The sequence below is a fragment of the Mastomys coucha genome, unplaced genomic scaffold, assembly GCF_008632895.1.
Source record: "Mastomys coucha isolate ucsf_1 unplaced genomic scaffold, UCSF_Mcou_1 pScaffold12, whole genome shotgun sequence".
In the NCBI taxonomy this organism is placed as follows: domain Eukaryota; kingdom Metazoa; phylum Chordata; class Mammalia; order Rodentia; family Muridae; genus Mastomys; species Mastomys coucha.
Window position 1 is genome coordinate 36,288,017 of NW_022196894.1, and position 16,490 is coordinate 36,304,506.

Consider the following 16,490-nt stretch of genomic DNA (forward strand, 5'->3'; position numbering starts at 1 on the left):
GATGGATAGGGACAGTGGAGAATGGAGCTGGGGTTTGTTGAGCCGTCTGTCTCTTTAAAGGGTCAGGGCCAAGCCTATGGGCGGTCCTGCTGACCTGCTTTGAAATTCTATCTCAGAGCCTATCCCTGTGCCTGCCCATGGACAGCTGGCAGGGACTCCAACCCCAGCAGGGAGCCCCGTTGCCTGAAGCACAAACAGCTGCTGCTAGCTAAAGTTGGCAAGTTGGTTGGGAACCAGGCAGCTGACAAAAAAGAGGCCTATGGAAATCCCCACTCTCCACTGACTGTGACATGATGTCACAGTCACACCTGTAACCCCAGCACTTGGGAGGCCAGGAAGGAGGATTCCCAAGAATTCCAGGACAGCCTGGACTGCCTAGTCAGTTCCAGGTGAGCCTGGGCTGAAGTGACACCAAAGCAATCAATCAATCCATCAATCAATAAGTAAATAAATCCAAAGAAAATTCTAGAAAGGCATCCGACACCCAAAGCCTGCTTTGAGAGTCTTGTGGTGTTTTGTTCTCCAAATGCCCCAGCCCTTTCTGTACCTCTCTCCAGAGACAGGGAAGTATGAAGCCATCTACAGAGCAATCGATTCCAATAAAATTTTAAAATGTCTTCCTTCAGTATGGCAAGAACTTTCTGACTTCTGTAACTCTGCTGTTCCCTCTCACCCTGAGAGATTCCTCTCTCCCTTCCACCTCACCCCTCAGCTCTGCCCTCTCCCAGGCTGCCCTTCTTCCTGGGTCACTCCAACTGCTCTTTAAACTCAATTTGGTAATTGGTTGCAGGCATCGAGTTGCCATCGTTGTTTGCAGTTCCTCCCTTATAAAATGACATTCAGGTCACAGTGTACACTGAGTGTTCAGCACCACATTTAACTTCCAATTTCTCCTTAGTGTTACTCAGTTCACTGAGTCTCCGTGATAGTTCTAGGTGGCCTAGCACTTGATTAAGTCTTTGGAACAATAGGGCAAAGGTGCTCCCTCAGCAAGTCCCCCAGACGCCAGCAAGTCGAGTCTCTTGGCTTTCATGTTTGCACAGTTTACATTTACTTCTTGGCAGTCCAAAGTTGATCCCCCAGGTTCATTTAGACATTCCTTGAAAATCATCAGACATCTTAGGATTGTGGAGTCGGGAGTCATGGATGGGTCTAGTTCAGCATTTCTGTTTACTGTGAACCCTGCTTAAAACAAGTATTTTGTTTGACAGTCTTGGGTTCAAATCCTGGCCTACTCCATGTTGGAACATGTTACCTCTCGGAGGCTCCATTTTCCTCAGCTCTAGGAGAACAGTGATGACTGCGGAATGTGTATATACACTGCTCAGTAGAGGTCGAGTACCAGAGGAGTATTTATTTCCTGGGCAGTCACTCTAATTGATGTGTAGATGGGATGGTGACTTACATCCTGTGTTGCCGTTGACTATTACTTTAGGCAGATATTTGCAGAAGAGTGTCAACTTAGAGCTGAGGGGCTGCTTTACACAGATGCTTTTGTTGAACGAATGTCAAGTTACCACACAATGAAGTTTGCTGAGTATCTTAAACCTTTCACTCGGCTTTCCGGTTCTTCCTGCCAGTACCGTTTCTGTTAATAGTCCCAGCCTGAACTGCCCTTCTACCTCCCGCAAATCCCCAAGTCCTCCGGACAGGACAACTGCACTGTGTCCTCTCTACTCCACGGACCTAAATTCCCTGCTTGCTTTTCCTTTGACCCTCCCTGCCTGCCTCTGTCGACCCTGGGTCTTATCTTGTCCTCTAGAGGTATGCTAAGTGCCCTGCCAGCCTGCCTGTTTGCCTGGCCTGTTTTCTTTCACTGCCAGCACCTCTTGGATTCCAATTCCAAACATGGTATCCCTCTGGGGTCACCCTTTCTTCCGGTGCCAAGAGATCATGCATTCCAAATGGAACACAAGTGTGCCTCTCCCGCTGGCTCTCCACTCCTCATTCTGCCTGGGAACGACAGGCAGCAGGATGTGGCTGCTTCGTCCGTGTTGCTGAAGTTTACAGTGTTGAGTTCCTGCTTCCTCTCGGGACAATGTATGCTTTTTGCTAAGAACTAATAATGAAGACTATCCTAAGAAAGCCAGAGCCAAAGGCGTTGACCAGAGCACTGCAGGGGGAACAAGAGCTTCACTGAGAGAGAGAGAGGAAGAAGGAAAAAAACAAACAAACTCCTAAACAACAAACTCAGGTTTTCAAGCTTCCATGAAGTGTACTATGCTCTGGCGTTCTTTCTCAGAGCCACCGGAAGCATTCCTGCCAGCAAAGGTAGTGTTGGTGGTGAGAAGCCACCTGGAAGGACAGACTAACTGATTTTTCCCCCCAGTTTCCTTTGTGGAGACCGTATCGGAGCCTGCAAAGGCCTCGAGAGCCCCAAAGATGAGCGCCAATGGCAGCTCGGTGGCTCAGCTCCTCTGGCAGCGGCCGGTGTGCAGTAGCTGGAAACCGGATGTGGAAGGAGCAGTCTACCACCTGGCCAACTGCTTCTTGCTTATGGGCTTTATGGCAGGCAGTGGAGTGTATGGATGCTTCTACCTTTTCGGCATCCTGGGCCCAGGCTACCTCTGCTGCGTGCTGTGGGGCTGGTTTGATGCTTGTGGGCTGGACATCGTCCTTTGGAACGTCCTCCTGACAGTGGCTTGCCTGCTTCAGCTGGCACAGCTGGTATATCGCATCCGAGTGAATACCCTCCCGGAGGAGTTCAACCTCCTCTATAGGACACTGTACCTGCCTCTTCAGGTACCTCTGCAGGTCTACAAGGAGATTATCCACTGCTGTCATGAGCAAGTCTTGACACTGGCCACAGAGCAGACCTATGCCGTGGAGGGGGAGACACCCATCAACCGCCTGTCCCTGCTCCTCTCTGGCCGGTAAGCTATCTGTGTTGTTCATGCCTGGAGTCCCCTCACCCCACCCCACCCCACCCCACCCAGCCCCAGGCCCCACCCACACTTCCTGTTCCCTAGTGTCCCCTTTCCATTTTGTGTCCCCTCTCATCAAGGGATGGATGTGGAAAGTCAAACAAACCCAGAAAGATTTTTTTTTCTCCCAGGAGTGAGTTTGCTTCCTCTTTCTTGACACTTTCCAAGAGGAAGCTCGATCATGAGGCAATTTCTACACTACCAAGGGTGACTGTGTTTACTTGCCACCGGAAGGGCTGGTGAGGCCAGACCCAAAATGGATACACACACACACACACACACACACACACACACACACACACCCCAATGTGTGACGCCTAAAGTGCAGCAACCTCTGTGAGCATTAGAAAAGTGACCATTTCAATAAGATTAATTTGTTCCTTCCATATGCATTCAACACTTGCAAAGCAAACACTATGTGCAGGAAATAAAACAAACAAACAACAAAAACCAGGAGGTTTCCAGTGACCCCTGTTCCCTGCCAGGGCATCAAGAAAACACCTCGTTGTAGCTGAGGTATCCTATATAAGCTCTGGAGTGTGGCCCACATACTGACAGCTGCAGAGAAGGAGCTAGGCTCACCCGTGTTCCCAGGCCCGTTGTTCTACTGGGAGTCTATACTGTAATCTGAGGTCTCATGGTGGCAGAAGAGTGGTGATGCCCACAGATGTCTCACTGGGGATTCGGTGGAAACATATGCCTCAGAGGAAGAGGGGGAGTTGGACATTGGCTGGCTTCAGGGTCAGAGTATGTCTGTCCAGTTAACCTCCATGGTAACAGCCGCCATTGATGTTCAATGAGAAAACACCATGGGGTCTGTCATGCTTTGTAGGCATCTGTGCATTCTTTGAAACATTGCCCATAGCACCTGACCGTAGACAATCCCCTCCATCGCCTTGCTGAAGATCAAGCATGTGGCAAATAAAAGATGACCATCAGAACATTCTGGTTACAGGAGAGGACAGGGAAAGGGGAAGATAAGGTGGAGGGGAGAGAGGGGAGAGGGAGGGAAGAGTGGAAAGAGGAAGAAGAGAGGGAAGGGAAAGGATGAAGGGAAGGAAGGAGAGTTGGCAATGGGGGACAAACTAGGATGGTCAACTACACAATGGTTGTTCCTAGGTGTTCACTACTTAGCCCCATGCTTCTAAGACAAACAATGAATGTATGGAGCTTGCTCATTCATATGGGATGCATGCTATTTGCCCTTCATGGCTCCTCGGCTGAGACTGGCCTCTCCTGTGTATGATGTTCATTCAGCAGAAACATACCGTTATCAGTATGGCTCTGGTGTCTTGTGACAAATTTACTGTGAACTTGTATAAGACCCAGTCCCAGGGAAGGGGAAAACAAGGTTTGTCTTTCTACATCGCTTTTCCTAGTCCACTAAGCATCAACAGTTAGAAATCAGGCCATTTCAGGTTTCCCCTTGACTTTCAAGGTCTGGGTAGCGCTGTGGCGCTGTTCTTTCTGGCTTGTTGCCCTTTGGTGCCATCCTGTCAGCTTTGCTGAGTAGACAAAAGGGAGACAGCTTTCTGTCTATGACTGGGCTTTGGTTTTCAGAGAGAATCGCTGCACTGGGTTAGTGTGATACTGAACATCTCCAGGTACAGAAGAGACTCCTTGTGTGCCAGGAAGGGCAAACTCCTGTACAGCCCACCCTGGCTTATGTGGGGTGTCCCCTGAGCACTCTGGAGCCCTTTGCTCAAACCCCAAAAGCCTTTCTGTTTGGTTTTGACAAGGGCAGCCAACCTTTGCAGTAATCAGAGAACAAAGTGACTTCCTCAAAGCCTGTCACCCTGATGAACTCCGCTCACTCTTGGTTTCATAGAGGATGCAATGAAAGATCCCACATGCACAGCCCTCCAGAACAGGCAACTGTCTAAGCTATTACAGTGCAAGGAAATGACTTGCCACTGACGTGATCGAGGAGGACACCAAAGTTAAAGGATACAGCACACTGGATAAAAGCCACTTTGGTGTGCCTGTTGGCCTGTTTAGACGTTAGATAGACAGTTCCACATCTTGGCAGCATACTTTGGGCGCCAACTTCCTTACCTGAGGAGATGAGGTGGAGAAATGATACATGCTGCCGGCTTCCTTCTCTTCTGGTGTCTTCTTTCCTTAGAGATTTTTTTTTTTTTTTTTTTTTTTGGTTTTTCGACACAGGGTTTCTCTGTATAACCCTGGCTGTCCTGGAACTCACTCTATAGACCAGGTTGGCCTCGAACTCAAAAATCTGCCTGCCTCTGCCTCCCAAGTGCTGGGATTAAAGGTGTGTGCCACCACTACCTGGCAGAGATTCTTTTTCTTTGTGTGGTGCGCACACGTGCACGTGCACACACAGACACACACACACACACACCTTTTCTCTTTGTTCGTCTTCCCTCTCCTCTCCCTTTCCCTGCCTTCTTTGGATGTTTTTAAGAGTCCTAAGACTAGGGATCCAGTGTTAGATGTTACAAGCATTGTTCTGAACTCATGGAGCTTAAGCCAATAATAATTATGTGCTACAGTGATTAATCATGGCCCCGGCATTCCCAGGGGGAAATAGTAAATGTAACGAGAGCATGTAATTTATAGATCTTCATGTTCTGGGAGGTCAGACACACTCCTACAAGGAGTCAGCTCAGCCCTGAGAGAAACTGGTCCAGCTGAAGGCTGCATGTGTGAAGGCTCTGAGGTAGGAGAATGTGGCCCTTTATTTCCTCTGGCATCTTCCAGGCAGTCTGTATAGATTTCCTGGTTTTATAGTGTGTTTCTGCCATCAGAGGCTGGCTGTGTTCTTCCCATGGCTTGAGAACTTTCTTCTCTAGGTGATCATATAATAGGTAATGACTTCATGACTAGGAATAGCGTGCAGTGGTGTGCATGCTCACACATCTATCTAGGCATTCATTTAGGGGAGACTCAAGGGTACTGATATCCCATTGGCCAGAGCCTAGCAGCAAAGACGTAAGAAGGCACGGGCTTTAGCTTTAGGCACGGGCACATCTGGCTAAAACTCCAGCAGCCTGGGGGAAGAGGAGCAGCAGGTATCTGAGAACAGGCTCTCTCATTAAACTCCCCAGATCTCTGTCCGTCTCTGCCCTTACCTGCTCACCATTACCTGTTTATCCTTCAGAACTCAAGGGGAATGTCATCTCGAGAAGCCCGTGCCCAGCAAAGAACCGGTTCTTCCATCCCCCTCTTCTGTGAGCCCGCTCTGCCCCAGTGCTCAGCACTCTGGTTTGCAGACAGTTAGTTCTTCACGTGCTCAAGTCTTCCACTGAGCTGTGAACCTCTCAAAGGCCAGGGTCAGGTTATACCCACCTCTGCAGCCCTCCGTCTTCAGGAGCACGGGAGGTTCTGTGAACTAGTGGTTTAGTGAGAAGAGCTGCAGAGGTGATGGAAAGCCAGCCCCCTCCAGTGAGCATGTGCCACAAAGGTGTGCTTGTTTGTTTCCTTCTTGGCCTGATATAACTCGCTTTAGAAAAGGTGGACGTGAAAACTGGAGCTTTTCTGGGGAATGGAGGAAAAGGCCCAGACTGGATCTTAACCTATGTCTAGATGTTACACCATATCCAGAAACTACTCAGTTTATACAGGCATATGGCTGGTGGGCAGGGTACCGTACCAGATCCTCACAGAATGCAGGCCCCTTTTCTGCAGAGCAAAGCGCCAGGGTGGGTGCTGGCCATAAGGCTAGAGATCCAGCAATCAACATTAGTGGGGTTGCTTACCCTGAGATGTAAAGCAAGCGTGTGCTCATAGGAAAGGCCAGGGCAGCTGCTTAACGGGTTGGTAGTGGGGAATAATCGTATTCATAAAGTTTTAAAATTAGTTAGACTTCATGGCCACAGCCACAGAAACCCACTCTATCCAGCGGACCTGTCCTTTAGAAAAAGAAAAGGGTGGGCTGGTGAAATGGCTTAAGAGCACTGACTACTCTTCCGAAGTTCCTGAGTTCGAATCCCAGCAATCACATGGTGGCTCACAACCACCCATAATGATATCTGACTCCCTCTTCTGGTATGTCTGAAGACAGCTACAGTGTACTTATTTAAAATAATAAATAAATATTTTTTAAAAAAAGAAAAAAGAAAAAGAAAAGGGTTTCTCTTCAAACTTAGAAGCATGGGCCTAGGCCTCAGGCTGGAATAAGATAAGATCGTGTCTATGGGCTATTCTGTATGATTTAGATTCTCCTGTGGCCAGCTGGGACACAGCCTTTTGCAGCGTCGGGGTTCTACTATTTGAGAGACAAGGTTTTAGTTCTTGAACACAGGAGTGCGTTTGTTTAACCAGCATATGATAGTTGTCTCTGCCCAAGTCACAGGTCACAGTGACTTAACTCCAGTTCTAAAGTCTCGATGAAGTTAGAAAGGCAGCGGGTTAGGTGGGTGCACGCCGGGACTGTCAGTGAGTGAGGTGTTTAGGATCTTGTGTCCTTGTGCTTGGGGAAGGCAGAACAGGGGTGATGTTGGAAGTGTCCCCCACCACCTACCCAAAACTCCTGTAACATAACATCACGGTGAGAGAACATGGACTCTGTTTCATTGCCTGGTAGCCACGTGACCTTAAGCTCACCACGCCGTTTTCCTGACCACCTGTTTTCTTGGCAGTAAAACTCAGAAAGAAAGAAAACCAATCTACCCTGCATCACCATGGTGACTCACTGGGCAGGCACATGTGAAGCATCCGATTGCCTTCCTCACATGCTATCTTCTTCTCTTGCAAATATGAGCTATCCTGAGCGCGGCCCCCTCGTGCAGCCTGCCTGGAAGGAGAAAGGCAGGGCAGCACCTCCCATGGCAACAGAGACATTCTACATCCATGCTGTGCCATACGGCAGCCCCAGACCACACGTGCTTGGGGCATGACTAGTGTGAGTGAGTAACTGGACTGACTCGCTCTCTTTTTTAAAGATTTATTTATTATTATATGTAAGTACACTGTAGCTGTCTTCAGACGCACCAGAAGAGGGCGTCAGATGTCATTATGGGTGGTTGTGAGCCACCATATGGCTGCTGGGATTTGAACTCAGGACCTTTGGAAGAGCGGTCAGTGCTCTTAACCGCTGAGCCATCTCTCCAGCCCTGGACTGACTCTTAACTGTATTTAATTTTAATGAATATAACTCTCAATTGAAATAGCCACACATGGTTAGTGCACAGCAGAGCCCCAGCATCCTGGATCCATAGTGGAATTACTGGGGAGATTTTTTTTTTTCAAGACAGGGTTTCTCTGTGTAGCCCTGGCTGTCCTGGAACTCACTCTGTAGACCAGGCTGGCCTTGAACTCAGAAATCCACCTGTCTCTGCCTCCCAAGTGCTGAGATTAAAGGTGTGCGCCACCACCGCCCGGCTACTGGGGAGATTTTTAAATTAATAATGTCCATAACTGACCTGCAGAGATGTTTTTTAATTGCTCTGAGATAAAGCTCGTGCCTAAGGGAGTTTTCAGAAGGTTTTGTTTCCTTCCTTCCTTCTCTCCTTCTTTCCTTCCTTTTTTCCTCTTTTTATCCCTTCCTTTTCTCCTCCTCCTTCTTTGGGATGTGTGTTGGGTGTGTGGAGTGTAGGGGTTTTGGGGGTGGTAGTGGTGATATAAGGTCTCACTCTAGTCCTTTCTGCTTTGGCATTTATTATGTAGGCCAGGCTGGCTTCACACTCATGGCAATCCTCCTGCCACAGCCTCCCACCTGTTGAGTGGCCACCCATGAGCTCATACACACATGATCTGCTACACTAGACTCATGTACACATAAACCATGCTGCTAGGCCTCCAAGTGTTCTTAATACCCGCTCCCCTCCCCAGGACTCTCGTTCTGCACTGTGGAATAGAAAACCATGTACAGGACAAAGCTTCCTCTCCATCTTTAATTGGGCCATACCTGCTCTGGCTCCCCCACACTTTAGCTGAGTATTTCTGCCAGAGGGTTTCAGCTACTCAGCAATAGGTGGCTTCAGCACAGAGCAGCCATTGCCCTCTCCCATTCAGTCTCCTCTCTCCTTTTGTCAGGGTTCGAGTGAGCCAGGATGGGCAGTTTCTGCACTACATATTTCCATACCAGTTCATGGACTCTCCTGAATGGGAATCCCTGCATCCATCTGAAGAGGGGACCTTCCAGGTAATAAAGAGCCCCATGGCAGCACAGTCACCCGTCACCCGTCACCGTCACCGTAAGCCCACAACATTGCTGCCTCTCCCTTCCCCTCTCTCCCATCTGCCCTTTGACCACCACCAAATGTGCTGCTAAGTGTGGGTGGGAAGAGTGCCTGGGCTCCTGGGTCTAGGCCGTCATGGCAATCATAGGCCTACAACTCTTCCAGAAGACTAATGCCCACAGGGTAAAAAAAATGCTCATCCTGCTTAGGGTAACTGAAACTCTTAGCAGCTCCAGCCCTCCTGGTACATGCTGCTCATAACTTGACCCTTCTGTTGCCCTATACCTGAAATGCATTCTAGACAAACCACCATGCTCCCAGAACTCTTCTATGAGGCCTAGCCAGGTTCACCTTTCTGGCCTCTATGCCCCACAGCTTCCTGCAGCCTGTGTGTTTGAGTGCTTCCTCTTGTTTACACTGGCTGAGTGCACACTGCTCACTCTTCTAACCATGAGGAGGCATCGCCATCTCTCCGTCTCTGTGCCTGCCTCTATCTCCACACTTCAAGAGACAGTCCCAAGAATAGTTTTTTGCTGAACTGGTGGCCCGTGAGCAGTTGGTGTCTCAGAAGACTCTGTGGGTCACTCACAGCCATGAGCCATGGGGGAGTCTGTCCCCTCTGCAGTCCTTCATACTTGTGGGTCTGGGTTGCTGAGAGCTCGCATGTGGCACACACATGTAGCTGTGTGCATTTTCACTGCCTCGCTGAATCATACAGTGTACTAGACTGGATATTACTGTTCCTCTGTTTGACAGATTGGATAGCTGAGGCCCCAGAGCATCATGTACTCAGCTAGAGAATAGAAGAGCCAAGTAGCAGCCCGGACCATCAGAAGAGTGGTCCGCTCAACCCTCTCAGGGACTCTGCCAGAGTTTGCTGTCCTGGGGTCTGTGTATCCTCTGTGATGTCTACCAGAGAGTCCTTTAGCCAGCGTATGAGCTAACCCCGGAACACACACATGCCAGGCAACGCCACTGTCTGGACCTGCTTCCGTCCTAATCCTAGCTCGGTGGTGATTGTCAGAGAAGCAGTCTTGCTGCCACTGACCTGCTCCAATCACAGCACCTTAGTCTCATCTCCACCCTCTCTGCTCTGCCCAGAGGCATCCTCTGGGAACTCCCTCAGGCCAAGAGAAAGACAGAAAAGCCCTGAGTGGCTGGAACCGGCCAAAGCAGGCTATGGCATTGATAGGGAGGAGCAGGTGGGTTATGCTCCAAAGGAAGGGCTGTAACCCCAGATGGCCTCTCTGCCTGGAATGTAAGCGTGCTCCTATTCCACCATTTATATCTAGCGTGTCTGCCTCATTTAGAAGCAGGGAGATCCACACCCTTGCTGTTGGCTGTGTAAAGTCCCATTTCCTCTTTGCAGATATCAAATGTTGTTGCGTTACAGTTCTTCTTGACCTTGCCTCTGATGTAGCTTTATTGACTGGAAGAACAGTCCTGGTTCCTGCCTAAATCGGAACTCAACAGCACATTTCACACAGATCTCAGCATCCCATCATACCCTTCAAGCACCCAGTCCACCAGACCTGCTGGCCGCTGGCCCTGTGATGCTCTCTTATTCATCACACAGGCGCATCCCACAGAGTTCATCAGTTTTTTAGCCTCCAATCTGCAACCTGTTTTATCTGACTCATGTCCTACTTAGGTATGCTCTCACAAAGAAAAAACTTGGCACTTTATCAAGACTTTATTAGAGATAGTCCTGTAGGCGTTTGGGAAACAATCAAAAAGTAGATTTCTAGGGGTTAAAGGCATGGTACAGTAGGTAAATATTTGCTGCACAAGCATGCAAAACTGAGTTAAGATTCCCTGGCACCCACAAAAAAGCAGGGCATGATGATGTATTCTTACAACCCCAGCACTAAAAAGGGGGAACACATATAAAGGTAGCTAGCTAACCATAAAAGTAAGGGGAAAAAAAACTCATATTTTATTCTTTAAAAACAACAGAAGAAGCGGTAACAGCCAACACGGGAACACCCACGCTCACTGTGCCAGGTCTAGGTCAGGTCTTCCTCAGGCTCATCTGCTCTCTGCCTGACAGTGGTTTTTTTTTTTTTCAGGGACTTGCTGATAAGGACATTTAGGGCACAGGCTATGACAGAGTGTGAAAGCCACTAAGCCACTTGCTCAGCCATTGGTTATGGACAGACTGTGAGTGTTCTCTTCAGAATTCTCTCAGGAGGCGACATGCCCAGACATGATAGTAATGGGTGTTCCACAGTTGGTACAGGGGCAGATCTGAAACCAGCACCCGGCCTCTGCCCCTGATGACTAAGTTAGGGCCCTGTTAACGATTAGGTGATGTACAAAGCCGTGGACAGTAGGAGTGGAAGAGGGGCACAACGGATTGGAGGACAAGGAGAGGGTATAATGGGAAGTAAAGTAGGCAAGGTGAGAGGTTTTTAAGGTGTGTCTTTTTTTACAAGATTTGTTTTTAAACCAGGTGGTCGTGGCACATGCCTTTAATCTCAGCACTTGGGAGGCAGAGCCAGATGGATTTCTATGAGTTTGAGGCCAGCCCGGCCTACAGAGTGAGGTCCAGGACACCCAAGGCTACATGGAAAAACCCTGCTCCAACCCCCCAAAAAGCAAAAAGATTTATCTTTAAGTGTGTGTGTGTGTGTGTGTGTGTGTGTGTGTGTGTGTGTGTATGGTTTATTTTTAATTGTGTGTATGGGGAGCATGCACACAAGAGTGCAGAATTCTGCAGAAGCCAAAGGTGTTAGATACCTTGGAGCTGAAGTTATAGGCAGTTGTGAGCTGTCTGGTGTGGATGTGAGAATCAAAGTTAGGTCCTCTGCGAGAACAGCAAGTGCTCTCAACCCTTCAGCCAGAGTTTAAGGGGCTTTATATAGTCTCTGACAGAGAATGCTTTGAACCATATTTCTTTTTGGTTTTCCGAGACAGGATTTCTCTGTGTAGTCCTGGCTGTCCTGGAACTCACTTTGTAGACCAGGCTGGCCTTGAACTCTAGAGATTCACCTCCTTCTGCCTCCCAAGTGCTGGGATGAAAGGCATGTGCCACCACCGCCCAGTTCATATTTCATAGTCAGTAAAAAAAAAAAGCACTCAATACAATGCCTGACACATACTCAGAGTTCAGTAAAGGTTAGCCTCGACAGCTGCCTTCACCACTCACAAAACAAATACACTGTAGCCCTGTCAGCCAAAGGGTTGTATTAGGCAAATCATTGTCTAAATTTATGCTCCTTTCTATACTATCCTTGGAACGATTTCACTTTAATCTTAGCTTGGCTACTCATCTTTGGTTTTGAGACAGGGTCTTATTTTGTAGCTCAGGTTATCCTAGAATCACTAGGCAGCCCAAGCTAGTGTCCAGTTCTGGTCCACTTCTGAGTGCTTATAACGAAGACATGAGCTACCATGCCCAGCTCATCATTTGACCATGGATTTTGAGCCCTACTGTGTGCTAAGTATATGCTGTTGCCTTTTTGTCCTGCTGGCATAATCTAGTTTGCATCTTGGACACAGTGAATACACAGACATTTTTCTGTCCTTAAATAACTAAGGAAGGGGACCTGTCCCATTGCTCTTGAGTTTATTTTTTTGTGCCTTTTGTTTGTCTGTTTTTTGAGACAGGGTTTCTCTGTGTAACCCTGGACGTCCTGGAACACACACTCTGTAGACCAGGCTGGCCTTGAACTCAGAAATCTGCCTGCCTCCGCCTCCCAAGTGCTGGGATTAAAGGCGTGCGCCACCACTGCCTGGCTATCAGGGAGGAATTTATATTATTCCTCCTTGGGTCATGAGATCCTTTGGTTTGTAACCAAGAGGAGATTCTGGGACCTGAACCCCAGTGCTCTGTCCATCTGATACAGTTTAACATGCTTACTCTGTAGCCGTTTCTCTCAATAAACTTTTCTCCCCAGCACTTTTAGTGACTGTGCCCTGGTGCATGGTTCTACACACACACACACACACACACACACACACACACACACACACACTGGGAACTCAACCCCAAGCCTTACACGCATGCTGGACCACTTTACCACTATGTTATCTCCTTCCCAGCCCTTGATTTCCTCCTCTAAGGTGCGCATGCCTCATCTCCTGGAACCTCAATTTGCCTATCCCGCCTCCTCTGTTCTGCAGTTCCAGGGGGCCAGGAGGGAGGGGGAAGCTTCCTAATGCACCGGAGAGTGGTGAAGCTGGCCTTGAACTCCTCATCCTCCCACCTCAGCCTCCAGTAACTGGAATCACAGGTGTAGGTCACTAAGCCTAGTTCTTAGTTCTTTGTCATTCAAAGGAACAGTCTTCCGCTTGACCTCCCCTCAGTACACTAGGAGGCCTCCCCCTCTTTCTCACCGTTCTACTTGGAATCTTTCTCAGGGGTTGCTGTTATCAATAGGGGAACATCAGAACCGAGGAAATGGGACGTGCAAATTAAGGTTCCAGGAGGTGAGTGGCGGCTGAGCAAGGGACTGACCTCAGTCCTACCACTGGGCATGCACAACACAAGGCACACAAGAAGCCTGACCCTGGACTTGATCCCAGCGAAGCCATAGAGAGCTGCCAGGTCAAAATAGCAGCCAGCTTCTCTGCACTTTAAACCCTTCCCTCTCTGTTCCTAACCCCTCAGGTGACGCTGACCGCCGAGACCGAATGTAGCTACATTTCCTGGCCCCGGAAAAATCTTCATCTTCTTCTGAACAGAGAGCGATACATCTCGCGCCTCTTCTCAGCCCTGCTGGGCTACGACATCTCCGAGAAGCTCTACACGCTCAATGACAAGCTGTTTGCCAAATTTGGGTTACGCTTCGACATCCGCCTCCCCAGTCTCTACCATGTTCTGAGTCCCTCAGCCTCAGACGGGGGACCAGAGTCTGAGAAAGATGATGAAGAAGCCCTTGAGGCAGCTGTGTCCCCCGCTCAGGCCAGGCCCATCTGCATCGTGCCAACGCCCCCTTGTTCCGCGCCTCCAGCTACCACCAACTTCCCTGCGCCTCTGCCCCGGGCCAGGATGCCCAGGCCAGACAGCGGCACCCTGGGTGAGGACTCCACCAGTCTGGTGCTGGAGGATTTTGAGGAGGTTTCGGGATCAGAGTCATTGATGGATTATAGGAGCGATGGGGAGTACATGAGGTGAGGGCGGAACTAACACGGGCACAGTCATCGGCTCAGGATCCTATGTAAGTACACTGAGGCGAATATGCCTTGTTCCTGACACTACTTTTGAAGCCCTCAGAGGACTCACTGCTATAACCCAACCCAACCCGCCTGTGCTCACAGCAAATGCACGGGTGGTATGAAGGATTTTCTAAACCTACTCATGATTAGTTGTGGTTACAAGGTGGAGAATGGGCTGATTGACATTTAGAACAGGCCAATGGGCTCTCATCTTTTGAGGGTGGGCGTGACTAGATGTTGCTAACAGCTAAGACTGCCTGCTGCTGGAGCCAAGGAGATTTTTGCATGTGGCATGTATTTCAAGGGAAGCGAATGCTGGCATGGTTCTACTGATTGTCTCCTTGGCACACAGAGAGTTCTGGGAAGCAGCTGTTACTGAGTCTTCACTAGGAAGGACTGTTAAAATCAAAGCGACCGGTGATAGCAGGCAAATAGTCTGGGAAGCAAATGATCCTGTCTTGCTTTCCTCCTGCCCAGTGGCAGACGGAGCTGGTCGCTCAGGTGAGGCCGACAGCGCTTTGATTAAAACATTCCTAAGACAGCTGTAGGGCAGCCTGGATTTTCCCAGCAGCCCACATGTGTGGGCAAGTGACCTGGTCTTAGACCCAGGTGGCCTCCGGTTGGGAACAGGATTCCCCTCATAGGACTGTGTACCAGGAAGGCTGTGTTTTGGTGGTTCTGAGAAGTTGCTTTCATGGTCTCCTGATTGATCTTTCAGTTCTTGGACATTTTCCTCTGGACTCTACCCTGCCATGGTGGAGGCTTGGCTTTTTCTGAGGAAAGCCCCACCATTCACAACCTGGAAGGCATTTTAAGTGACAGGGTGCACACATGAACCTGGCGCTCTTAGAGAAGCACCCCCAGATGTGAAGAACTAATTTGGTGCAGGGGGCCTCTGAGGTGCACGGTGTGATTGAATGCATGCATATTTTCAAACAAGCCACACTGTGGATGAGAGAAGGCCATGAAGACCGGCGTTGGCTTTAGAGATGTGGATGTTATTTCCTGTGGAGTAATCCAAGGCTCTGAGGCCCAGGATAACTGAGTGTACCTTCCTGTTCACTTGTTCTCTGTCTCTCCATACCCCCTTCCTTGCTGACCAGTGTGAACAGTGGGTGTCCAGCCTGCTTCCCCACTTCTTCAGTTCACAGTCCACTGACTTCTGCTCTTCTTTCTGGTTCTTTTCCATTCCTGACTCCTACTTGCCCCTGTTGTCTCAGTTTGTGGCTCTAAGCATCCCTCTTGCTCACAATTCACCCTCTCCCATCACCACCTGCCCCCTGATTCTCCCGTTTTGTTGCTTGGACGTTTGGCAGCATGGTTGCTTTCTTTCCCCCTTGCCCAGTTTCTGGCTTGGCTCTCTCTTCTCTTCCCTAAGTAACCTTGTGAGACACATCCAAGGAGCTATCTGAGGATAAAGAACACCATTCAGATAAAGGCCCGAGAAGCCCCAGCTTTAAGGATGCTTCCCAAACATCAGGGGACAGGCACCATTGAAGGACACTAGAACTTTTGTGGCTGGCTCTACAGTAAAGCAAATCTGGACAGAATATACTCCGCCATGTCAGCATTAGAAATCAGTGCTAAGGTTTTGGCACTTCTGAGGCATCCTTTTCTGGGAGCCTAACTTACTATGCAAAATCACAGGATGTCTTGGGGGTCCCTGTACAAGCTCTTCACACCCCAGGAACAACCAACCCATGCTTCCGCACAAGCTGAATGACTTCTAGCCTTGAAGTCATTTTCCCCTATAAGGATGATTCCAGATTATCATGGGCTCTTTCCCAGAACCACTGTTTGCTTCCAGATCTTCGTGTGTGTCCCGGTGTTATTTAAATAGCAGAAAGGAAGGAAAGAACAGGCAGGTTTTACTTTCAAACCACAGTGTTCAGAATGAGGTGAACACATAGTGTCATGTATTAGACAGCTTCCTGTGTGACTGCCAGCTCTTCTCCTTCCCTCCCTGGAAACCACCCTCTGACTTCCCACCCTGTAGAAAAGGCTAGCGGGGACTGTGTGTGGGGGGAGGATAGGGGGGTGAGGAGCAGTACTTCCAACAACTCAATAACAAATAGTACATGATGGATGTGGTTTCCAGCTTAGGAGCTGTTAGAATCCTCTCCCAACCAAGGGGCAGCTTGGGAAGAGGCTGAGACCACATCTAGCTCCCAGCTTCAGAAGAACCGCGTGGTGGCTGCACCTCATGCTTTCCCCACCCCGACCCTAACCCCCACCCCCACTCCCACCCCCCACCCCTACCCCG

The 16,490-nt window shown here is 49.3% G+C and overlaps 1 protein-coding gene across 1 annotated transcript in view; it reads left to right on the top strand.

Annotated features, from left to right (window-relative positions):
* Positions 1-1,914: 1,914 nt before the first annotated feature.
* Positions 1,915-16,490, top strand: part of Popdc2 (popeye domain containing 2) — a 16,026-nt gene continuing 1,450 nt past the window's right edge. The window contains exons 1-3 of the mRNA XM_031363857.1: positions 1,915-2,873; positions 8,922-9,030; positions 13,680-14,229. Coding sequence (XP_031219717.1) covers positions 2,383-2,873; positions 8,922-9,030; positions 13,680-14,186 — 1,107 coding nt within the window. The 5' untranslated portion in view covers positions 1,915-2,382 and the 3' untranslated portion in view covers positions 14,187-14,229. The remainder of the gene's footprint in view (positions 2,874-8,921; positions 9,031-13,679; positions 14,230-16,490) is intronic.